The sequence below is a fragment of the Lactuca virosa genome, chromosome 2 (genome assembly GCF_052849685.1).
Source record: "Lactuca virosa cultivar CGN04683 chromosome 2, Lactuca_virosa_CGN04683_v6, whole genome shotgun sequence".
Taxonomy (NCBI): domain Eukaryota; kingdom Viridiplantae; phylum Streptophyta; class Magnoliopsida; order Asterales; family Asteraceae; genus Lactuca; species Lactuca virosa.
In genome coordinates this window covers 311,981,267-312,007,125 of record NC_136427.1, presented here as the reverse complement: position 1 = coordinate 312,007,125, position 25,859 = coordinate 311,981,267, and the positions used below count along the sequence as shown (strand labels likewise).

At 34.1% G+C, this 25,859-nt stretch overlaps 1 protein-coding gene across 1 annotated transcript; it reads right to left on the bottom strand.

Annotated features, from left to right (window-relative positions):
• Positions 1–20,039: 20,039 nt before the first annotated feature.
• FTSH11 (FTSH protease 11) lies at positions 20,040–25,551 on the bottom strand. Its single transcript, XM_079081272.1, has 17 exons — positions 24,807–25,551; positions 24,476–24,629; positions 24,249–24,341; positions 24,029–24,117; positions 23,738–23,861; positions 23,383–23,502; positions 23,151–23,201; positions 22,901–22,962; positions 22,674–22,731; positions 22,453–22,578; positions 22,275–22,355; positions 22,024–22,153; positions 21,793–21,941; positions 21,289–21,570; positions 21,083–21,172; positions 20,726–20,779; positions 20,040–20,378 (listed from the first exon to the last, which is right to left on the bottom strand). Exons 1-17 carry the CDS (start codon positions 25,355–25,357, stop codon positions 20,211–20,213), a joined length of 2,382 nt encoding a protein of 793 aa, XP_078937398.1. The 5' UTR covers positions 25,358–25,551; the 3' UTR covers positions 20,040–20,210.
• Between the last annotated feature and the right edge of the window lie 308 nt (positions 25,552–25,859).

Below are 25,859 nucleotides of genomic sequence, written 5' to 3'. Positions count from 1 at the left end.
GCTTCTGATGAATTTTGGGGAGGTGTTTTAAAAGCTAAAAACCCCAAAAACGAAGAACAAATTTGCAGGTACACCTCTGGCAGTTTCAAAGCAGCTGAGAAAAACTACCATAGCAATGAAAAAGAATTACTCGCTGTAAAAAGAGTTATTACAAAATTCTCTGTATATTTAACACCAGTAAATTTCCTGGTTCGTACAGATAATAAAAATTTTACTTATTTCCTCCGAACGAAGATTGCAGGAGATAACAAATTAGGCCGGCTAATACGATGGCAAGAGTGGTTCTCACGATATACTTTCGCTGTTGAACATCTCGCAGGAAACAAAAACGTACTGGCAGACTGCCTCACTCGTGACTTCAGGTATGCCTTACATCATCCATGATCTCACTCGCTCCTCTCGAGCCCTATAAAAGGATATGATCCTCATGACATATTTCCTCACAAAAAACTTCACCTACAAAAAAGTGAGGAGGAGATTAGAGAGAAAAGTAAACAAAAATTGAGTTTACAAAAATGGAAGACCTCAACATTTTGAGGATGAAGAAACAAATGCTCCTCATAGAGCTATCTGCAATTGAGCAGAAAATCAACTTGTATGAACAAGTAACAACGGTCACCAATGTACCGGAAAGCGAAAGCTCAAAAACAAAGGCTATTCCAGTGCAAACGGCACCTGGTAAAGAATCAACAAATCCGTTGAAAGCTGATGCTTTGCTAAAAAGCATAATAAAGGAGACAGCTACTCCTCTTCCTAATGGAAAAACTAGCTTATTGGTTGATCCCAATCCTTGTACTGAAGGAATCAGTAAAATGACAACTTTGTCACCCACTAACAAATCTGTGCAGGAGTTCACACCAGATTACAAAAAAGCTCTTAACAAAGAAGCTGAAAGATTTTATGTAATCTATAAAGGACCCCATGCCGGTGTTCATACTGACTGGGGAATTACAGAAACCTTCTGTAAAGTTGATAAAGTTACTTGCAAAAAATTCAGAAATGAAACATCTGCAAGATTAAGCCTTGCCACTTATCAAGACGATACAAGCAAGACTAACCAACCACTTCTTCGACCAAAAATTCAAAAAGTCAAAGAAGCCCACAGAGACCAAAGGTTTGACGTTCCAATTGACGTTCAACAAATGGTTAACTATCCTGAAATCTCTTTTGAAGATTTCAGAACAATCTGGAAGAAAGCAAGAGCTGCATGCCCAGAAGACCTTGTTCATGAAAAGTTTTTCACTACGGACAAGAAAACAAAAAGTCTGTTCAACTTTCTCGAAGGAGCAGATGCAAAATTAGTCTACCAAGCCTTTCAAGCTGGACTAATCGACAATATCTACCCAAGCTGCAACCTTCAAGAACTCAAATTCTTCCCAAGCAGCATGGTAGAATCCATTAAGAACTTTCGAAAGAAAGTACTTAAAGCAAAAGATAATCCGATCTACATCAGATGCATCTCTTCACTCCCAGAATGGATTCAAGAATCAACTCTTTCTCCATACCACTTTCTGGAAATTGGTCTTTCTAAAGCCAATAGAGAGATTGAACAATCTCAACCAATGGAAGATAAAGATCTACCTTTCACAGAAATTCTTCATCCTAACCGCGTCAATGGTTTAAGAAGAATATCAGAAAAAATCATTGAAATTATCTCTGGTTCAAAAAAGAAGATTAATTATACCGATTCACATTGTATAATTACAAGCTGGAGTTACAACAACACCAGCCAAGAAGATCTTCGTCAAGCCTCCAAGTTTGGAGAAAAATTCATGAACAATAGCATGGAAGTATCCAATGCTACACGCCAACACTTCTGCCGACATGCAGAACAACTTTTCGAAGAACATCTTTGTCACTTTTGTGATTGCAAAGATTCGGAGACAAAGGAGGGACCCCCCTCTGAAGATGACAAATCCTCATCATCTTAAAGAAAGATGCTTCACGTGTCAAATGGCCCCTCCACTCAAAATAATAATGCCTTTTCTCCATTATTAAAAGCTTTCCAGCTGTCCACAATAATGTAATCTTTAGTGGATAAAAACGTCATGCCTGACATAATAGGCAAGGATCAGACCCTCTCAATATATCTATAAATTGAGAGTTATGTTTTGGAAAAAAGAGAATCATCGCAATAACGAGTGCAACAAAAACACTCTCTATCTTGTAAATTTTCAGTTCAATGTCTTGTGAGTAAAAATCGCCCTTAGAAGGGAGAGATGTAAAATATTATAGGAGTACTCCCATTTCGGGAGCTCTTTTATCAATAAATCTTTGTTTTGTTATACTTGAGTGTTCTTACAAAATAGAGTCATGAAACCTGTAAGTGACAGAGTGTCAGGTCGACGATGGTCAACAGTACCACAGGCATGAGACCAACAGGGAAAGCAACCACATAGACCAATGATTGAAGAAATTCGTAATACAGAGAATGAGTGTGATTGCAAAGATTAATCAATAAGTGTTTGTAGTAGAAAAATGGGTACTACATTATATCATTTGAAAAAGGTTCTTTTATGGGGGAGTATTACTTACATTATATCATTAATGGTGTGGCTTGAATAGTTTCTATCTATGTAAGTATATCATGACATATTTTGTATATTTTGTAAAGAGAAAACTCATTAATCAATAATATCATTGATCAATATTGAGTACATTTTGATTGCAAAGATTGCCTCACTCGTTCATTCATCAGTACCACAAGTTCTTTAACTTAAAAAGTCTTAGAGAGAAAAGAAATAGTAGGAGTATTACTTACATAGATAGAAACTATTCAAGCCAGCCTGTGTCAATCATTGGTCTATGTGGTTGCTTTCCCTGTTGGCCTCATGCCTGTGGTACTGTTGACCATCGTCGACCTGACACTCTGTCACTTACAGGTGCATCTTTATGTCTTGCAAGCAAATTCATCATTCCGGATGAACTCTGGGAAAACGCTCCCAAAGAAATTAGTGCCACTATTGCAAATGGTGAAACCATAAAAATTAATAAAGTTTGTAGAAACATTAATCTCGAACTTTCAGGAGAACATTTCAACGTTCCCACTATTTACCAACAAAATTCAGGAATTGATATCATAATTGGAAACAACTTCTGTCAAGTTTATGGACCATTCATACAATGGATAGATAGAATCGCCTTTCATCTTAATAATGATATGGTAATTATAAAAAAAGGTTACAGAAGCCTATAGCAAAGGAAAACCAGGTTTTCTTGAAACTCAAGAAAAAGGTTCTAAAGAAAAACAAATTCCAGGTACTAATATAACCCATGAAGGGATTAATAAAGAAAAGATTATTTCTATTCAAACTACCAGGTTCAAACAGATTGAAGATCTTCTTGAAAAAGTTTGTTCTGAAAATCCTATTGATCCAAATAAAACCAAAGGATGGATGAAAGCTTCAATTAAGCTTATTAATCCCAAGACGGTTATTAGAGAAAAACCTATGGTTTACTCTTTACAAGATAGAGAAGAATTTTCCAAACAAATCAAGGAATTACTTGATATGAGACTAATTATAGAATCAAAATCCCCTCATATGTCTCCTGCCTTTCTTGTCAATAAAGAAGCAGAGAAAAGAAGAGGAAAGAAGCGCATGGTTGTCAATTACAAAGCAATCAATGATGCAACTATTGGAGACTCACATAATCTTCCCAATATGCACGAACTCTTGACTCTTCTACGAGGAAAAAACATTTATTCAAGCTTCGACTGCAAGTCAGGTTTCTGGCAAGTTCTACTTGATGAAGAATCGCAGCTTCTCACTGCCTTCACATGTCCTGATGGACTCTTTCAATGGAAAGTACTACCCTTTGGGCTTAAACAAGCTCCTAGTATTTTTCAAAGACACATGCAGAACGCTCTTCGAGGCCTTGAAGGTTTCTGCACTGTATACGTTGATGACATCATGATCTTCAGCAAAAATGAACAAGAACACTATGTTCATGTCACACAGGTTCTCAGAACTATTTTAAAATATGGAATAATACTTTCAAAAAAGAAAGCTCATCTTTTCAAAACAAAAATCAATTTTTTGGGTTTAGAAATAAATGAAGGTACTCATTGTCCTCAAAAGCATATTCTTGAACATTTACATGACTTTCCAAATGTTTTAGAAGACAAAAAACAACTGCAAAGATTTCTTGGTGTTTTAACTTATGCTGAAACATATATTGAAAAACTTGCAGCCATGAGAAAACCTTTACAGGTAAAATTAAAAAAAGATGTCATTTGGAATTGGTCAAATGCTGATACAGACTACATCAAAAAGATAAAGAAAGTTTTAATCAATTTTCCAAAACTTTATCTTCCAAACATTGAAGACAGTTTAATTATTGAAACTGATGCTTCTGATGAATTTTGGGGAGGTGTTTTAAAAGCTAAAAACCCCAAAAACGAAGAACAAATTTGCAGGTACACCTCTGGCAGTTTCAAAGCAGCTGAGAAAAACTACCATAGCAATGAAAAAGAATTACTCGCTGTAAAAAGAGTTATTACAAAATTCTCTGTATATTTAACACCAGTAAATTTCCTGGTTCGTACAGATAATAAAAATTTTACTTATTTCCTCCGAACGAAGATTGCAGGAGATAACAAATTAGGCCGGCTAATACGATGGCAAGAGTGGTTCTCACGATATACTTTCGCTGTTGAACATCTCGCAGGAAACAAAAACGTACTGGCAGACTGCCTCACTCGTGACTTCAGGTATGCCTTACATCATCCATGATCTCACTCGCTCCTCTCGAGCCCTATAAAAGGATATGATCCTCATGACATATTTCCTCACAAAAAACTTCACCTACAAAAAAGTGAGGAGGAGATTAGAGAGAAAAGTAAACAAAAATTGAGTTTACAAAAATGGAAGACCTCAACATTTTGAGGATGAAGAAACAAATGCTCCTCATAGAGCTATCTGCAATTGAGCAGAAAATCAACTTGTATGAACAAGTAACAACGGTCACCAATGTACCGGAAAGCGAAAGCTCAAAAACAAAGGCTATTCCAGTGCAAACGGCACCTGGTAAAGAATCAACAAATCCGTTGAAAGCTGATGCTTTGCTAAAAAGCATAATAAAGGAGACAGCTACTCCTCTTCCTAATGGAAAAACTAGCTTATTGGTTGATCCCAATCCTTGTACTGAAGGAATCAGTAAAATGACAACTTTGTCACCCACTAACAAATCTGTGCAGGAGTTCACACCAGATTACAAAAAAGCTCTTAACAAAGAAGCTGAAAGATTTTATGTAATCTATAAAGGACCCCATGCCGGTGTTCATACTGACTGGGGAATTACAGAAACCTTCTGTAAAGTTGATAAAGTTACTTGCAAAAAATTCAGAAATGAAACATCTGCAAGATTAATCCTTGCCACTTATCAAGACGATACAAGCAAGACTAACCAACCACTTCTTCGACCAAAAATTCAAAAAGTCAAAGAAGCCCACAGAGACCAAAGGTTTGACGTTCCAATTGACGTTCAACAAATGGTTAACTATCCTGAAATCTCTTTTGAAGATTTCAGAACAATCTGGAAGAAAGCAAGAGCTGCATGCCCAGAAGACCTTGTTCATGAAAAGTTTTTCACTACGGACAAGAAAACAAAAAGTCTGTTCAACTTTCTCGAAGGAGCAGATGCAAAATTAGTCTACCAAGCCTTTCAAGCTGGACTAATCGACAATATCTACCCAAGCTGCAACCTTCAAGAACTCAAATTCTTCCCAAGCAGCATGGTAGAATCCATTAAGAACTTTCGAAAGAAAGTACTTAAAGCAAAAGATAATCCGATCTACATCAGATGCATCTCTTCACTCCCAGAATGGATTCAAGAATCAACTCTTTCTCCATACCACTTTCTGGAAATTGGTCTTTCTAAAGCCAATAGAGAGATTGAACAATCTCAACCAATGGAAGATAAAGATCTACCTTTCACAGAAATTCTTCATCCTAACCGCGTCAATGGTTTAAGAAGAATATCAGAAAAAATCATTGAAATTATCTCTGGTTCAAAAAAGAAGATTAATTATACCGATTCACATTGTATAATTACAAGCTGGAGTTACAACAACACCAGCCAAGAAGATCTTCGTCAAGCCTCCAAGTTTGGAGAAAAATTCATGAACAATAGCATGGAAGTATCCAATGCTACACGCCAACACTTCTGCCGACATGCAGAACAACTTTTCGAAGAACATCTTTGTCACTTTTGTGATTGCAAAGATTCGGAGACAAAGGAGGGACCCCCCTCTGAAGATGACAAATCCTCATCATCTTAAAGAAAGATGCTTCACGTGTCAAATGGCCCCTCCACTCAAAATAATAATGCCTTTTCTCCATTATTAAAAGCTTTCCAGCTGTCCACAATAATGTAATCTTTAGTGGATAAAAACGTCATGCCTGACATAATAGGCAAGGATCAGACCCTCTCAATATATCTATAAATTGAGAGTTATGTTTTGTAAAAAAGAAAAATCATCGCAATAACGAGTGCAACAAAAACACTCTCTATCTTGTAAATTTTCAGTTCAATGTCTTGTGAGTAAAAATCTCCCTTAGAAGGGAGAGATGTAAAATATTATAGGAGTACTCCCATTTCGGGAGCTCTTTTATCAATAAATCTTTGTTTTGTTATACTTGAGTGTTCTTACAAAATAGAGTCATGAAACCTGTAAGTGACAGAGTGTCAGGTCGACGATGGTCAACAGTACCACAGGCATGAGGCCAACAGGGAAAGCAACCACATAGACCAATGATTGACACAGGCTGGCTTGAATAGTTTCTATCTATGTAAGTAATACTCCTACTACAAAACACTTATTGATTAATGAGTTTTCTCTTTACAATTTTTTGCATCTATTTCCTTCTAAACATACAAAATATAATAAACAAATTCCGTACACCATCACTGGTATCAGAGCCTTGTTAAAAAATGGTACTACATTATAATAAAACACTTTACAGTGAATTATTTGAAGAACACCTTGATAAAGCTTTAAGCTAGGGGAAACCTTGCATACCAAAAATTTATGTTTTCAGTCTATCCAAAATTTGCTCTAGATTTGAAATCTGCAAATATAGATAAAACTTTATCTTTTATACATCACTTTGAAAGAAGTGACCTTATGAACCCAGGTGATAAACCATTCACCATAACCTATCTCATAGGATATGCCCTGACCAATAGTCACCATAGCATAGACTACAAGAAAGACGAGTACATCGAACTTGATGATGTCTTTTCAGAAATAGGCCATGTCAAAGATAAACAATTCTGCGACATAAATCCTCAAGAAAACTCTTGGGTTTTAAATATAGCTAGAAACAAAAAAGCTCTAGGAGAAACTCTCAGACCAAGAATTTCTATGGATTCACTCCATATAGGAGAAAGCTCAGAAAGAAAAGATAGTAACTTAATAAGAAACATGTCTTTAAAAATTGATAGTCTACGTCAGAATATCAAACAAATCTCTGAGGTAATAAATGAGTAATAAAATAGATTTTCCTCATTTTTATAAAAAAGGTAAAACAGTAAAAATCAAAACCCTTGACGACAATACTGAAAAGAAAGAATACGTTTTCTCTACTTCTGGAAAAGCTGGTATTCAAACAATTGTAAATCATTGCAATAATCTCAACCAGATCATTGCAAGATGTCTCTTAAAAACCTCGAAAATATGCCATTACCTTGGTATTTCAAAAGATATTTCTAAAGATATTTCTAAAAATAAAATACCTTTTAACCAATTTAAAAACGATTTAGCCATTTTGGTTAAAAATAATCTTGATAAAAATAATTTTGAAAAATTCTTCGAAGTTATTGAAAGACAAAATAAACTAACTATCAAGCTAACCCAGTCTATTGACAAACATTCTATTCTTTTAGAAAACTCTTTAAAAAACAACCATTTTGTTGAAGAAGTCGCCAAAAAGGCAAATATTGAAGGCACTCTTAAAGAAAACAACCTTAAGATCACTAATATACAAGAGCAGTTAAAACAACTGATAGGATGACCTCGATACCCGAGCTAAATAGATCAATCAACCTCCTTAATGAAAAAATAGATGGGCTGATTATAAACTTTGACTTAACGGCCATTAAATACGTAACCACTACACAGTTAGAAGTAGCATCTGCAAAAATTATTGCAGACATTACTAAAGAGTTATCTGAAAAGATTGACTCTTGCCCTTGTAATAAAGACATTCTTGAACACATCAAGAATATTCCCATCATAGAACAAAAAACCAAAACTGGAAAATATTCAGGTCTTAAGAAATACTCACCTCCCAATCCAAGTATTGGAAACCCTGACTTAGGAAGCTCAAAAGACTCCCAGAAAATCGATATTTTCAAAAAAGAGCAAAAATGAAAGAAACAATCTCTGAGAAACTTGAGAAATATTTCTTTAACCTTCAATATGAAGATTATGATAAGGCTGACCAAAAACTTATTCAACTTTTATCTTTAGAAACTGAAGAATGCGAAGAATTGTATCAAAAAGAACCCAAACTTTTTGATCAATATTTTAGAATGACTAAAATAGATGAACCTGATACTGAATCAGAACAAGAAGATAACTTTAAGACTAATACAAAAACTGTAAAGTTCGAATATTCAGATATGGAAGATGATGAAGCAGAATCTTCTTATACAGCCGCTAGAAGAAGCAATAAAAAGAAATATGAGTTCAAAATGCCTGTCCACAATGGTATTCCAAATAGTGGTCAAGGATCCAATACGATCAATGTACTCAATATTGATTGTATCCAAGATCTAAAACTCAGAGAAAGAGTTGTAGAAAAATGGGTTACTGAGATTTCACTAATCTTACAGACAAACCCAGATGAATTTGAAAAAGCAAAAAATGTTCTACTACTTTTAGAACACAAAACTGATGGAATTGTGCAAAAATTCCTAAGAAACAATAATTGGAATGAAGAAATGCATGGTTCAGATCTTTTTGATAATATCATAAATGTCATATACACTACTTTCTTAGGTCTTGATTATATTTCTAATAAAGACTTCACCATTAATAAGAAAGTTGACATAGCAAGAGTTTCAATGACAAAACTCCAATTACATGATATTAGTCTTCTCGACAAATACACATGTATGTATGAATCATATCTGTATGATATTCCACAAAGAAGTGAATATGCGCAATGGATATCTGCTTACCTCATGAAAATTCCAATTATTGGAGAAACCTGTACAGACAGATGGAAAAAAGAAGTTACTGGAGAAATCCAGCAAACCAGTCTTTCTTATGCAACAAAAATTGCAAAAGAAGAAATTGATAGAATCTGTCAAGACAGATATAAACAACAAAAACTTAAAACAATAAGCAAAGATTGTTGTAGCATTCTCTCTGATTTCAAAAACTTTGATATTGGAAAGAAAAATTATAATAAGAAAAAGTATAAAAACAAAAAGAAATTCAAATCTTTTTGGAAAAAGAAAAGAAGAAAATTTTCACCAGGAAAATACTTCAAAAAACCTTCAAAAGAAACACCTAAGAAGAATACTTCCTGTCCGCAAGGAAAGAAAAAATGTAGGTGTTGGATCTGCAATGAAGAAGGACACTACGCCAATGAATGTCCAAATAGAAAAAAATACCCAGACAAAGTCAAGGTTTTACAAACCGCTAACAATGGGGGATTTGAAGCTCTTGAAGAAGAGTATGATGGTACACAACATGTTTTTATATATCATGTTGAGACAGAATCTTCATCAGACACTGATGAATACGAATCAACAACGGATGGCTCAGACTAGTCCCATACAAACCCCACTTTTCAGAGAGGAGGAGATTAACCATTTTTGCGTAAACCTCCAGAAGATTGATGATTCCCTTATCATGAATCTTACTAATCCAAACTCTATCTATGTTTCTACTTTCCTTAACTTTAAAGGATATAAAAAATTTAGAGTACATTGTTTTGTAGACACAGGTGCATCTTTATGTCTTGCAAGCAAATTCATCATTCCGGATGAACTCTGGGAAAACGCTCCCAAAGAAATTAGTGCCACTATTGCAAATGGTGAAACCATAAAAATTAATAAAGTTTGTAGAAACATTAATCTCGAACTTTCAGGAGAACATTTCAACGTTCCCACTATTTACCAACAAAATTCAGGAATTGATATCATAATTGGAAACAACTTCTGTCAAGTTTATGGACCATTCATACAATGGATAGATAGAATCGCCTTTCATCTTAATAATGATATGGTAATTATAAAAAAGGTTACAGAAGCCTATAGCAAAGGAAAACCAGGTTTTCTTGAAACTCAAGAAAAAGGTTCTAAAGAAAAACAAATTCCAGGTACTAATATAACCCATGAAGGGATTAATAAAGAAAAGATTATTTCTATTCAAACTACCAGGTTCAAACAGATTGAAGATCTTCTTGAAAAAGTTTGTTCTGAAAATCCTATTGATCCAAATAAAACCAAAGGATGGATGAAAGCTTCAATTAAGCTTATTAATCCCAAGACGGTTATTAGAGAAAAACCTATGGTTTACTCTTTACAAGATAGAGAAGAATTTTCCAAACAAATCAAGGAATTACTTGATATGAGACTAATTATAGAATCAAAATCCCCTCATATGTCTCCTGCCTTTCTTGTCAATAAAGAAGCAGAGAAAAGAAGAGGAAAGAAGCGCATGGTTGTCAATTACAAAGCAATCAATGATGCAACTATTGGAGACTCACATAATCTTCCCAATATGCACGAACTCTTGACTCTTCTACGAGGAAAAAACATTTATTCAAGCTTCGACTGCAAGTCAGGTTTCTGGCAAGTTCTACTTGATGAAGAATCGCAGCTTCTCACTGCCTTCACATGTCCTGATGGACTCTTTCAATGGAAAGTACTACCCTTTGGGCTTAAACAAGCTCCTAGTATTTTTCAGAGAGGAGGAGATTACCATACAAACCTTCTGGGGGATTTGAAGCTCTTGAAGAAGAGTATGATGGTACACAACATGTTTTTATATATCATGTTGAGACAGAATCTTCATCAGACACTGATGAATACGAATCAACAACGGATGGCTCAGACTAGTCCCATACAAACCCCACTTTTCAGAGAGGAGGAGATTAACCATTTTTGCGTAAACCTCCAGAAGATTGATGATTCCCTTATCATGAATCTTACTAATCCAAACTCTATCTATGTTTCTACTTTCCTTAACTTTAAAGGATATAAAAAATTTAGAGTACATTGTTTTGTAGACACAGGTGCATCTTTATGTCTTGCAAGCAAATTCATCATTCCGGATGAACTCTGGGAAAACGCTCCCAAAGAAATTAGTGCCACTATTGCAAATGGTGAAACCATAAAAATTAATAAAGTTTGTAGAAACATTAATCTCGAACTTTCAGGAGAACATTTCAACGTTCCCACTATTTACCAACAAAATTCAGGAATTGATATCATAATTGGAAACAACTTCTGTCAAGTTTATGGACCATTCATACAATGGATAGATAGAATCGCCTTTCATCTTAATAATGATATGGTAATTATAAAAAAGGTTACAGAAGCCTATAGCAAAGGAAAACCAGGTTTTCTTGAAACTCAAGAAAAAGGTTCTAAAGAAAAACAAATTCCAGGTACTAATATAACCCATGAAGGGATTAATAAAGAAAAGATTATTTCTATTCAAACTACCAGGTTCAAACAGATTGAAGATCTTCTTGAAAAAGTTTGTTCTGAAAATCCTATTGATCCAAATAAAACCAAAGGATGGATGAAAGCTTCAATTAAGCTTATTAATCCCAAGACGGTTATTAGAGAAAAACCTATGGTTTACTCTTTACAAGATAGAGAAGAATTTTCCAAACAAATCAAGGAATTACTTGATATGAGACTAATTATAGAATCAAAATCCCCTCATATGTCTCCTGCCTTTCTTGTCAATAAAGAAGCAGAGAAAAGAAGAGGAAAGAAGCGCATGGTTGTCAATTACAAAGCAATCAATGATGCAACTATTGGAGACTCACATAATCTTCCCAATATGCACGAACTCTTGACTCTTCTACGAGGAAAAAACATTTATTCAAGCTTCGACTGCAAGTCAGGTTTCTGGCAAGTTCTACTTGATGAAGAATCGCAGCTTCTCACTGCCTTCACATGTCCTGATGGACTCTTTCAATGAAAAGTACTACCCTTTGGGCTTAAACAAGCTCCTAGTATTTTTCAAAGACACATGCAGAACGCTCTTCGAGGCCTTGAAGGTTTCTGCACTGTATACGTTGATGACATCATGATCTTCAGCAAAAATGAACAAGAACACTATGTTCATGTCACACAGGTTCTCAGAACTATTTTAAAAAATGGAATAATACTTTCAAAAAAGAAAGCTCATCTTTTCAAAACAAAAATCAATTTTTTGGGTTTAGAAATAAATGAAGGTACTCATTGTCCTCAAAAGCATATTCTTGAACATTTACATGACTTTCCAAATGTTTTAGAAGACAAAAAACAACTGCAAAGATTTCTTGGTGTTTTAACTTATGCTGAAACATATATTGAAAAACTTGCAGCCATGAGAAAACCTTTACAGGTAAAATTAAAAAAAGATGTCATTTGGAATTGGTCAAATGCTGATACAGACTACATCAAAAAGATAAAGAAAGTTTTAATCAATTTTCCAAAACTTTATCTTCCAAACATTGAAGACAGTTTAATTATTGAAACTGATGCTTCTGATGAATTTTGGGGAGGTGTTTTAAAAGCTAAAAACCCCAAAAACGAAGAACAAATTTGCAGGTACACCTCTGGCAGTTTCAAAGCAGCTGAGAAAAACTACCATAGCAATGAAAAAGAATTACTCGCTGTAAAAAGAGTTATTACAAAATTCTCTGTATATTTAACACCAGTAAATTTCCTGGTTCGTACAGATAATAAAAATTTTACTTATTTCCTCCGAACGAAGATTGCAGGAGATAACAAATTAGGCCGGCTAATACGATGGCAAGAGTGGTTCTCACGATATACTTTCGCTGTTGAACATCTCGCAGGAAACAAAAACGTACTGGCAGACTGCCTCACTCGTGACTTCAGGTATGCCTTACATCATCCATGATCTCACTCGCTCCTCTCGAGCCCTATAAAAGGATATGATCCTCATGACATATTTCCTCACAAAAAACTTCACCTACAAAAAAGTGAGGAGGAGATTTTAGAGAGAAAAGTAAACAAAAATTGAGTTTACAAAAATGGAAGACCTCATCAAGTTTGAACCTTGATGATATTATTGATAGACTGAAATGTTAACAAGTTAAAATCCTTGCAATCAATGATACTAAGTTTTTTTTGCATTTTTTGTAATCAAAATGTACTCAATATTGATCAATATTGAGTACATATTGATAACAACTTAGTATTTGCAATCAATGATACTATATCATTAATGTAGTACCCATTTCTTTAGTACTAACAAAGTAGAAAATTTCATTTTTCCTTTTAAGCGGATTTAAAATACTAAGTTTAGAAGGAACATTTTTGAAAATGTTTTCTTTCTTTATTTTTAAATCTGTTTTCTTGACCCGAAAACAGATTTAAAAATAAAGAAAGAAAACATTTTCAAAAATGTTCCTTCTAAACTTAGTATTTTAAATCCGCTTAAAAGGAAAAATGAAATTTTCTACTTTGTTAGTACTAAAGAAATGTCTGTAGACATAAAAGACACAATAGGAGCTGTCTTTCTACCCCTTTTGACTAAAGAACAAATAAACAATAACTTAAAAAGTATTCCAGTTGAGATTAGATCAAAAGTAAGAATGGTCCATATCGGAGCTGTAAAAATTTTGATAAAATCCCAATTCCAAGCAGGAATAAATTCTCCCATAAAAATGGCCTTAATTGACAACAGAATTACTGACAGACAGGACTGCATCTTAGGTGCTGCTAGGGGAAACCTTGCATACCAAAAATTTATGTTTTCAGTCTATCCAAAATTTGCTCTAGATTTGAAATCTGCAAATATAGATAAAACTTTATCTTTTATACATCACTTTGAAAGAAGTGACCTTATGAACCCAGGTGATAAACCATTCACCATAACCTATCTCATAGGATATGCCCTGGTGTACGGAATTTGTCATGATAAGGGAATCATGACATATTATGTCAGACATTCGAATTTGTGTCTTTTATGTGTCTGATGAAGATTCTCATTGTAACTCCAGCTTTATTAATATGTCATGATAAGACATAAAAGACACTGATGTGGTTGCTTTTGAATTATTCGTATTCATCAGTGTCTGTGGTACTGTTTATTCATTCGTATTCATCAGTGTCTATGTGGTTGCTTTCCTTCTAAACATACAAAATATAATAAACATTTTTTAAGAACCTTTTTCTTGAGTTTTGTAGTAATGATTAATGATAAGAGAAAACTCATTAATCAATAAGATTAACCATTCATTCGTATTCATTACTGTTTATTCATTTGTCTGTCTGTCTGTCTGTATGTATGTAGCCTCAAAAACCACACCACAGGTAAGGTGTATACCCTCAAAACGCTTAATGGTATTTGGTAGTTTGGTACTCAACCATTTTCAGCTTTGCTGGGATGCTGGTCATGGTCTAAGTCTAGTTGTGAATAAAAGTGTGATGGAAAACAAGGTCTCTTATGTATATCTACCACCAACCATATTCTATTTACCTAGCTTAATACATATGTTTAAAATTGCAAACTACCACACCCACTCCACTTGATTCTACATGTTACACCTCTATCCTGTTAGGCTGCATCTGTTAGGAACGGGACATGATGGGACTAGATAAGCTTTTTAGGACTATTACGTCTTTTACACAGAGTTTGAGTGCCAGAACTTGTTCCACCTTTTTCGGCGAGATAAAAATTTCAATTTTCGCCCTATTGACATTGGTCACAACTCGTCTCGTGCACAATAATGCAACCAAGCATCTTGTGTAACAAATGGAAATCGAACCAAGCCAAGTTGGTTTCAAGAACCCTATTTTAGAAAACTGGTTTGAACCGAGCGGGTGAATGGTTCACCGGTGACCTAAAACTCTAAAAGGCTAAAACTAAATCTTTCAGCATTTAAATATATTATCAATTAAAACTACTTTTGATGTCACAATTTGTAGTGATTTGTATCTTGTTTTAACATGATACCCGACTGTTGGTTAACTTTTGTAAGTGATAAACAATACAAGTAATTAAAAACATGAGTCGGTAGGAATGTCAAACTCCATGATGCAAATTTGATCTACTTAGAACACACTTTGTAGGAGTGAGCAAAAAAACCAAAGGTGCCAAACCAGAATTTAAATGCTTACATTTGAACACTCAAGTCTCTTGTATGAATTCGTTCTTCGTGCATCTTCTTCACTGTCTTTGCTACTTGTTAAGTTCAAGAATCAACTGTTTTGGATAAATATAGCCTGAGTTACATAGTCCTAAATATATGTACTTGAAAATTTAAATTTTCCAGATGTCATTTTTTTCTTACCATACATATACATAATTTTCCTCAATTTCAAACACTCATAAATCTCTCATATGAACTCAGATTAAGTTGGTTTTTTTTTGCCACATGTTATTTGATGTCTTAACTTTATCTTAGAATCAAGAACCTCTTATTTTTTTTGTACTTAAGCCCGAGTTCTATAGCCTCAAACATGAGCTATTACATACAGAAATTGGTACTAGATGAGGATTGGTACCCAAGTACAAGCACCATATAGTACCTATCAGTTTGATATTTGGTCCCTATAGTTCGATACTTTCGGGTTCGGTGTGGTTTCATACTCAACTTACTACTATTCACAATGCTAAATATAACTTTCTACTTTTGATACATAATCTTTCAACTATCAAAGGGTATTCTGCCCTATAGTATATTGTGTATTGGAAAAAATAAAAAGGTTAGAACTATCAAAGGGTATTCGGGTTCGGTGCGTTTGTATTTTCTCGTTATTCTAAAAAAAAAACGTAATCTTTCCGCTAACTTTAAGAAAAATATATTATAAAGAACAATTTTTTTAATTTGTCTTTTTTCAAACACATCTAATTTTCATATCTATATTTCAAAAAAAATATTACCAGCATTAATATCTAAATAATTACATATGTTACAATATGTTATTGAAAAAAAATGTTGAAAGATGATAAATTATTATGTATATAATTATAATTAAGCGAATAAAAATAATATATTATTAAATATACGTAAAAAAACCCCGGGCTTTGCTCCGGATCGGGGTTTTTTTTTTTTACAATAGAAGGCGGCAGAGACTAAACTTGCCAAATTATTTTAAAACGTAGAGATTATTTTGTAAGTATTTTAAAATGTAATCTGCAAATTTTATAAACGTATGAACCGTATCTGCAAAAAAAATATACACGATGACATTTTTATAAATTATAGGGATAATTTTGTAATTTATTTTCTACATAGAGACCAAATTTACCATTATATGAAAATGTTAAACACATGAACCATTTCTGTAAAAAAAAATTACACAGGAACCTTTTATGTAAATTATTGGTACTAATTTTATAATTTATTTTGTACATAAAGACCCAAAGTGCCAAAATACTAAACTATTGTGACCAAAACATAAAACCAAAACTATATTCCACTTTGTAATTAGATATAGTTAACAATATAAGAGCATTTCCAATGTATATAACTTAAAGAGTAAATTACACGAATCGTCCCTCGTTTAGGTGCCAAAATGCACGTTCAGTCCCTATTTTAAAAAATTAACACGGACCGTCCCTTATTTGTTTTAAACTTGCACGTTTCATCCCTCATTAGTTTAAGTTTACACGCTTCATCCCTTGACAGACATACAATGACTATATTGCCCTTATGAATTTATTTTTTAATTTATTTTAATATTTTTATTATTATTTAAAATAAAAAAAAAAGAATATGGCCACCCACTAAGATTTTAATCCATTTCGTTGCATCTCTACCACCGGTGACCATCCGCCTGTCTACCTCCTCTCAAACGCGCTTATGCCCTCCTTCTCCGATGACCCTCACCTCTGGCGACCGTCTACCTTAATTCCGCCACCACCTGATCGTTTTCACAAAAAAACGCAGATCGATTTGAGAAAATCAAATCAAAACACATTGATTTCAAACTGAAGCAGGTCGATTCAAAACCAAGAAAATTAACCACCATCGAAAACTAGATCCACTCAAAATCAACCACTGGAAAGCAAGATCTACATGAGAGTTTAAGTGATAAGAGGGGGCGAGAGAGAGAGAGAGAGAGAGAGGGAAAGCAAGTTCAGATTCAAAATCGGCATCTTGTTTCTCTAACAGCCAAAACAAGAACTGATAAGAAGATTGAGAGAAGATGAGTGTGCTAGATGAATTTTCCGACCAGCGATGGCGGTGGGCCGTACAGATCGACAGAGTGATGCATTTCTCTGACACTACTACCCAGAAGTGTTTAGAGAGACGATGTTCATTGTACAGATCGACGAAGTGCAGATCCACAGAGATACAACCAATTTAGGGTTTGAAGGGATGATCTTCAGAGTTTTCCAGATGACTTTCCAACCACCACCCTCGATTGAATGATTCCGGCGTTTCTGGTGGTGCCCTTGATTGAATCGTTGTTGGAGATGGTGCAGATTGCTACGCTCGATTGAATGGCTATTGGAAATGGTGATTTAATGTGAAAGATGGAAGGCAACGATGAGTGTGGTGTTGTTGATGATTCCGATGGTTCTGGTTTCCAGGGAACGCAACAGCAAAAGGGGAAGGGGGAGGGGGAGGGGAAGAAGAGAGGGGTGGGTTGTGGTGTGGTTGCTGGTGGGGGTATTTATTTATTTATTTATTTTTAATAAAAAAAATGATAAATAAATAAAATAAAATAATATATATATATATATATATATATATATATATATATATATATATATATATATATATATATATATATATATTAAGGGCAAAATAGTCATTTTATGTCTTCAGGGACGGTCCAAGTGAAAATAATAATATAGGGACAATCCGAGTTAATTTTTAAAATTAGGACTGAACGTGCATTTTAGCACCTAGACGAGGGACGATTCGTGTAATTTACTCATAACTTAATAAGAGTTGTATAGTTGTCTTGCTACTATTAGTACAAATCTTTCAATTTTGTTAATACATATAACATTACAAACCACATAACTTTTACCTCATCACCGTCCAATGCATGCATACAACCACTTTATGGGGATACAACTTCATATATTCACCCTATGATGCATACAACTTTATTTTTTCTTATTAATTTTAATAATTTTTATTAAATAATTTATATATTTAAAATTTATGTTTTTTAATTTCCTATAGATAGTATAATATTAATATATTTTATAAATATATCTAAACTCCAGAATAAAATATGTTATTGGTTGTTTTAGGTTGAGGGTAAATGGTAGAATTTGAATTTGATTGGATCATTGGATGTATACCTAGAGTACATATATTTTAATGAAATAATGAACTGTAACTGGTTTGTAGATAAATATAGCCAAATATAAACTATATACTATTTAGTTTAAATATTAATTAGTTTAAAAGGAACTCTCATCTTACTGATCATATTGACGCGTCTCATGCAAGTATAGTTAGTGGATATTTGGATGTCATTATTCCATTTAATTTATATTTTATTATAATAAATCATGAGTAAAACTATATATATATATATATATATATATATATATATATATATATATATATTATTGTAAAACTTACAATCTTCTAGACCTTATTTTAACAAAAAAAAAACATATTATTGTTTTCATAATTAATGCAATAGTTGTATATACAATTCAAAAATCATTTAGAATAACAATTTGACAAAAGAGAAAATTTCACTCTTACCCAATGGTCCTTAAAGTAATTTGTGTATTTATCTTTTAACTTTATTTTTTAATTCGGAAGGTCTCTATCATATATTTTTGTTACGCGTTTTGTTGTCTGTATTTTTTTAATTAATTTAATGTTAATAGTTATTTACTATTAAAATTGTGTTTTATAAAACTAATGGGTCCCACCACCACATTCCTCCTCTTCTTCCTTTCACGTTTAGATATTCTGACGGACAACCCTCTCATCTTCTCCAACAAGAAAATAAAATCGAAAATACAAAACCCAAATTTCTGCTTAAGCTACACAAAACCCAAACTCTCTAAACGTTTTACCTTCAAAACCCATATTTCTTACTTCAAAACCCAGACATTTGAAAATCGAAACAAGAACAACCTTCTAGCAGGAAATCAATTTCTTGCTCCAAAAATGTATCCAGTAAACTCAGATTTCTTGCCGACTTCAATGGTTTGCTGCTAGAGAAGGGAGACGAACTTGTTATTGAAACAACACTGGAAACATTTCTTTATTTGTAAATATCATGATCCCAAGGTAAAACAGATGTGGCCCTCCAAAATACCAAAAGAAAATGACAATTCATACCAATCAAAAGTCTTGTTTACAAAAAAAAAAATATCATATCTATTAATGGACCAAACATGCCAACATACGAAAGTTTTGTAACAAAGTCTCAAATCCAAATAGTATATTATTGCTAAGCTCAATCGGTTTATATATATATATATATATATATATATATATATATATATATATATATATAATTTGGGTTATTATTACAATAATAACATATAAATATTAAATAATAAAACCTAAAAAAGAATTATAAAAATATTTTGCAAGGGCAATTTTGTATTTTTATGTCTGGCATAGACCAAACACATAACAAAAATATATGATAGGGATTGTTTAAGTTAAAAAATAATAATAAAAGGAACATTTACGTAAATTACTCCAATCCACAAGAACCATTCATGTAATTTATTTACTCTAACAAAAAATACGCTTCAAGTAACCTGCCTGTAACATCCATTGGTATAGAAAAAAATAATAAAGAAAATGAAGTTCACATGCAAAATGAGAAAAGCAATAAATTTAGTGGAGGGGGCTGCCTATGAATATGATGATGGATGATGGATGGTGTAATGGGGAAAGAATAGCAACATCCTTTTATAAATAAGTTGCTTTGTATACAACACTGTACATGGTCCCCCATTGCCAATCATTGATTTACTACACTTGAATCAAAAAAAAAAAAAAAAAAATGTGTTTGCTAACAACTTACTTATATTAATATTTATTAACTAATATTAAGATTTAAGCCAACACAAGCTCCCCTTGGTCTTGTTGCAAGTCTTGATCAGCTATAAAGCGTCCTTGCCCCTCTTTGTCTTTATACGGGACCAGAATCCGCTTTATGTCTTCTGCATTCAGCGTCTCGTATTCCAGCAGCGCATTTGCCAGCGCATGCAACGACTTCTCGTGCTTCACAAATCACAACCACCATTTTAAACAGGTTAAGTTAAGCCGTATTATATACTGACCTACTTTCATTTATTTCTTTATTGTACCATCATACTTCCATTTCTTTCTATTACAACATTCTACTTTTGAAAATATCTACTACCCCCAATTATAGGCGCTAGCAATGTCACCCAAAATGAAAACGATTTTCTTTCAAGGTACAATGTCTTAATAAGAAAAAAAAAATGAAAGTAAAATGTCTTGATAAGAAAAAGAATGAAGGTAACACGCTATAATACACAAAAAGTATGTTGAAATGTCTTGCAATATAGCCCATAAGATAAAAGTATAGATTTGATAGAACAAACCTTCTTCAGCAAGGATCTCACACGTTCATAAGCATCTTTTAGGAGTTTGACGACCTGAAATTCAGTAACAGAAGCAATGATCATTTGTCTGTTTTTAGCCTGTTTGTTACAGCAAGACACGAGGACGGATATGAAAGAACAGATTATTCTGTATTTGACTAAAGCTGGGACGGGTGTTAATGGAACAAAAGTTGCAATTTTTGTCCCACCCAAAAAGATGGAACTGGGACTCTCTCTATCTCGCGTTTGTGCAAAAGACCTCATCATCAAAAATAGCCCTAAAAAGCTTGACCAATAGTCCCATTTAACAAACAAACAAACGCAGCCTAAAAAAACATTGAAATTCTAGAAACATACTTCAGCATCGATACGTGATTGCATCTCGGAGCCTGGTCGCTCTTTAATATGAATTGGCCCAATCACATCACTCATACCACAAGACGATACCTTTCAGACAGAAAGCACAACAGAGATAAAGATAAGAAGAAGCACATATAAATATAATGATGATGATGCTGAAATAGCATGTTTTGGAATGAAGGCAAGGTGAAATAGATACCTACCATATATTGAGCAAGTTCTGTAGCAGACTGAAGATCGCTACTAGCACCGGTGGTAATATGGTCACGCCCAAAGATAAGCTCTTCTGCAACACGTCCTCCCATGCAAACATCAAGACGTGCCAATAATTGCTTTTTGCTTACGGATGTCTCGTCATTTGAGGGGAGCTGTGTCACCATTCCTAAAGCTGATCCACGTGGCATAATTGTTGCCTTGTGAATTGGATGTGCACCATCCGTATTCAAGGCAACAATTGCATGCCCACTCTCGTGATAAGCTGTCAGCTGAACGGATATCCACATGTCACCATTCAGTCTCCCTAAATCGATATATACATATAGATATAGATATATTTGTTTTTTATATGGTCGATGATGGTTTAAGTTTTTAATCACTATTCACTACAGAAGAGAGTTAAGTGGGCAAAGTAAAGTGATAAAATAGTGAAAGTAGGTTTGTCTGTGTCTGTGTTATTATAATATAATAAATAATAATGGAAGAAAAACCTTTTTTGAATCTTCAGATATAAACATGGTTTTGCGCTCTGTACCCATGATTATTCTGTCCTTGGCAAACTCCAACTGCGCGGCGTTTAATTTTTCGGCACCTTCAACAGCAGCCTTGATGGCGGCCACATTCACCAAATTTGCCAAGTCTGTCGTTGCAAAAAATAAAAAATAGTCATGATGATGATGAAGTAACTTTTTATTTATTTCTTAAACATGATTTTGACTTACCAGCACCATTGAAGCCGGGTGTACCACGTGCAATTGCCTTGACATCAACATCGTCTGCAAGTGGTTTGTCCTGTAAATACAAATCCAAAATCTCTTGACGACCCTTCACATCTGGATTTTGGACCACAATCTGGAAAACACCTCCATCAGTATTTAGCATCTCACAAAAGGTTGATGACACCCTATTTCATTAAAGATGCTTACAAAATATATATATATATACATATATATATATATATATTAAAACTTACATGCCTATCAAATCTACCAGGTCTTGTTAAAGCCGGATCAAGAATATCGGGCAAGTTTGTTGCAGCCATCAAAATTATGCCCTGTTATAAAAATTAAGTTCACAGCTCTGATTCTGAAGAAGAGGGGTAACAAGCATAATAATAATAATAATAAAGGACCTGACTTTTTCATGTGTACCTCATTCTGTTCAAACCCGTCCATTTCCACAAGCAGTTGATGAAGTGTTTTCTTTGTATGACCTTCCCACTGCTTTCTAGTGGATCCAACAGCATCTATCTCATCAATAAAGATGATGCATGGAGCCTGAAACAATCAGCAACATCTTTACTCTAAAACAGCCTGTGTAAAAGATAACCAAAATCTGTTCTGATTCTGAAAAAGGACAAGTTAAGACAAACCTTCTTCTTTGCTGCTTGAAACAAAGATCTCACCCTCCGAGCACCCACACCAACAAACCTAACACAGGAAAAGAAACACACACCATTTATCATTCTGATACAAGTGCTCATTGTTCTATGTCATCATGTAACCAAATTGAAAGCATAAGATTGATAAAGCTGTTCCCACAACACAACACAAGCAATCGAGCATTATGTTTTATAAAAGTGTGATAAATTTTACTTACATTTCCTCAAACTCGGAACCTGCCCGGTAGAAAAATGGAACCCCAGCTTCTCCAGCAATCGCCTTAAAATTTGTCATAATCAGAACATAAAAATTGATTTAATGTAGTAGTAGTAACAGAATCAAATTCTAAAAGTCCAAAAAGGGAAGAAAAAAGATATGGTTGTCCATAGTAGCATTACCAAATAATCAAAGTTAATTCAAGCACAAAAACAACAATAGAAACATATACAAAATCTTTTACAGCTTACCTTGGCAAGTAGAGTTTTCCCTGTTCCAGGTGCACCAGTCAAAAGTATCCCCTGCAAAAGGATCAGATAGACTCATTTTACATTTATTTCAATAATCAATTTTCTTACAGTTACCAACTGCATGAAGCTAGAGAGATAATTTTACTTTACATTTGTTTCAATAATCAATTACCTAAATCTGGTGAAATGTTCACTTAATTACAAAGTCATATACTATGTAGAAAGCACAAACCTTTGGCAACTTCCCGCCAAGTCTAGTGAACTTCCCTGGATTTCTGAGGTACTCTACCACTTCTTCAAGCTCTTGTTTGGCGTCATCACAACCTTTTACATCCTTAAAGGTTTTCACATTCTGCACAAAACCAATTCATAACACATGACAGAGGTTACAGACTGGTTTTCCTTTCTCACTTAATAAAGAAACTCAGGGAACTGAAGCTTTCCCCATTAAGACCTAAGTTTTTACAAATTTTCTCTCATAGTTTCCCTTCCATACAACTTCTACATTGAATTCCAGACTTGTCATGATGTGAGGTTAATGTTTACTACACATGTGAAGCAGAAGAGAACTGAAGATGAAGTTTTACCTTCTCAGGTGCTATTTCTTTATTTGATTCTTTTGGGGTGTAAGAAGAACTTGACCCCACACCAGAAGCTCCTATACCACCTAAACCACCAATATACTTCTGAAGTGCAGCAGCACCCATTACCCTGAACAAGGAAGATCAACTATATTTCATGAATAATTCAAAAGAAAAATAAAAATATTATCATGTGACATGCTTTTCCACCAACTGTATAGGTATCAAAATAGATGGGTCGGGTTTAAGCAAACCCATGTAAATGGCATATGCATATAACTGAAGATAAACACTTACCACATTAAGCCAATAGCAACAGTGAATAAGATCGTGGAGATGAGCTCCTGTGCAAACCGTGATGATCTATTTGACACTTTTGGATCAACCTGCAAACACAAGAATCTCAAAGTTCAAACTGGGTAGGACCACGAATCCCTTTACACAAAAAATTAGAAAGATAATCATCAAACAATCACATAATAACTGCTCATGAGATAATATTTATATAAACTCTCACCATCATTACATGCAATGGCTGCCTCTCAGATATGCCAGGATTTAAAAATGACTCGTCTAAGTTTCCAGATGCCCTTTGCTTCAGTTCTTGTAACTGAAAGTAGATAGTAAACCAACAAAGTTGAGAAGATGGGGTGTCTAAACTCTAAAGTACAAAAAAAAAAAAAAAAAAAAAAAAAAAAAAAGGAGAATGAAATAACTTCTGAACAATGGGAAAAATGTACTTACCAGTGCAGGAAGACTGGAAGGCTTTCCAGATTGCTCATCAGGAAGATATTCAGCAATGGCATTGGTGGCTACCAGAGCTCGAATATATTCTGCAACTCCTTTACTGTCAACTGCATATTGCCTCTGCTCAAAACGTCTTATGACAGATTCCGGACTGAAAATAATAATTATAATTATGATTATGATTATCTTAGTATTTACGTTTAAAACACCTACTATATCACAACAGCAACTAACTAATAGTTACTCAAAGGATAAGATGCTTTATTAAGACTAGCCGCATATGAATATATAATAGTCAAACAGGATAAAAAGGTTGAGCTTTTTTCACCTGTGTTTATTGAGCTCAACCAACAAGGCACTCTGTTTCGCAGTATCCTTCGGATTCAAGTCTGCTTCAGAAATTAACAGCTCTAATCTCTTGTCTTGCCGCCAAAAAGGCCACCAACTAAACCCATCCGATAACAGCATTTTCTCGAATCCAAGCTTTATCCTCGCGAAAAATCCCATCAAAAACACAAGCAACGGTAGTTTCCCCTTCTCCCTCCCAACTTCATCTCCTGCAGCATTTATCTCATCCTCAACTTCATTCAAACATTCTTCGCTATTAGAAACCTCATCCTCTCGAAAATCGATAACTTGCCCCTCCGACTCGGGTGCCAGATTGTGATTACCATTACTCGATGAAGCTAGACTGGAATTCGAATCGACATTTTCTTGATGCAATGCGAAGAAAGGGCGAATTTTTTTGCGATAACTTGTTGAATGGAAAGAACCCAAATTAAAAGAGTGAATACGGTAAAATTGAAGACGTCTTGAGTGAGGCACTAGATTAGAAACTATTGGGGGTTTACAGATGAGAAAAGCTTGAAGAGCAGACATTTGCTCAGAAATTAATTAGGGTTTATGAAGAAAGTTTATCGATGAAAACCCAACTCGGTTTTTTATTAAAATCTTGTTAGCCAAAGTGAGCCACACAATCGGTGAAAGAAAATAAAAGGGAAGGAGGATCAGGAGAGAAACCTTATCTCCCAGAAGACGACTGAAATTGGCGCTCTGGTTTTTTCTTTTTCTTTTTTTCTTTTCTTTACTTTTTAGGCTTTTATATATTTACGATGTGGTTGGATTCATTATTAGGAAACGAATACGTGCTCGGTGCTCCTGTGCTGGGTCCTTCCCTACAACAAGTTCCTTTTTAAACGAAGATAACTAACGTGCTGTTTGTTTTTTCGAAGCAAAAATATCTGAAGTCTGTGGACCACCTCTGCAACCCTCTATATCAGAAGAGGTGGAAAAAACGGCTGCAACATTTAATAAAATGTTTGTTTGTTTTTTAACGTCTGCAGACTGCTGCAGTAAGTTAAAGTAAGTTGTGAAAAGGTTT

Bases quoted from the DNA above. Each gene is read 5' to 3' on its own strand.
- FTSH11 (XM_079081272.1), bottom strand. From the start codon at position 25,357: ATGTCTGCTCTTCAAGCTTTTCTCATCTGTAAACCCCCAATAGTTTCT. The intron at 24,630-24,806 runs GTGAAAAAAGCT...TATTATTTTCAG, and splicing joins GTTGAGCTCAATAAACACAG to TCCGGAATCTGTCATAAGAC. The intron at 20,780-21,082 runs GTATGTTTCTAG...ACTGAATTTCAG, and splicing joins AATCACGTATCGATGCTGAA to GTCGTCAAACTCCTAAAAGA.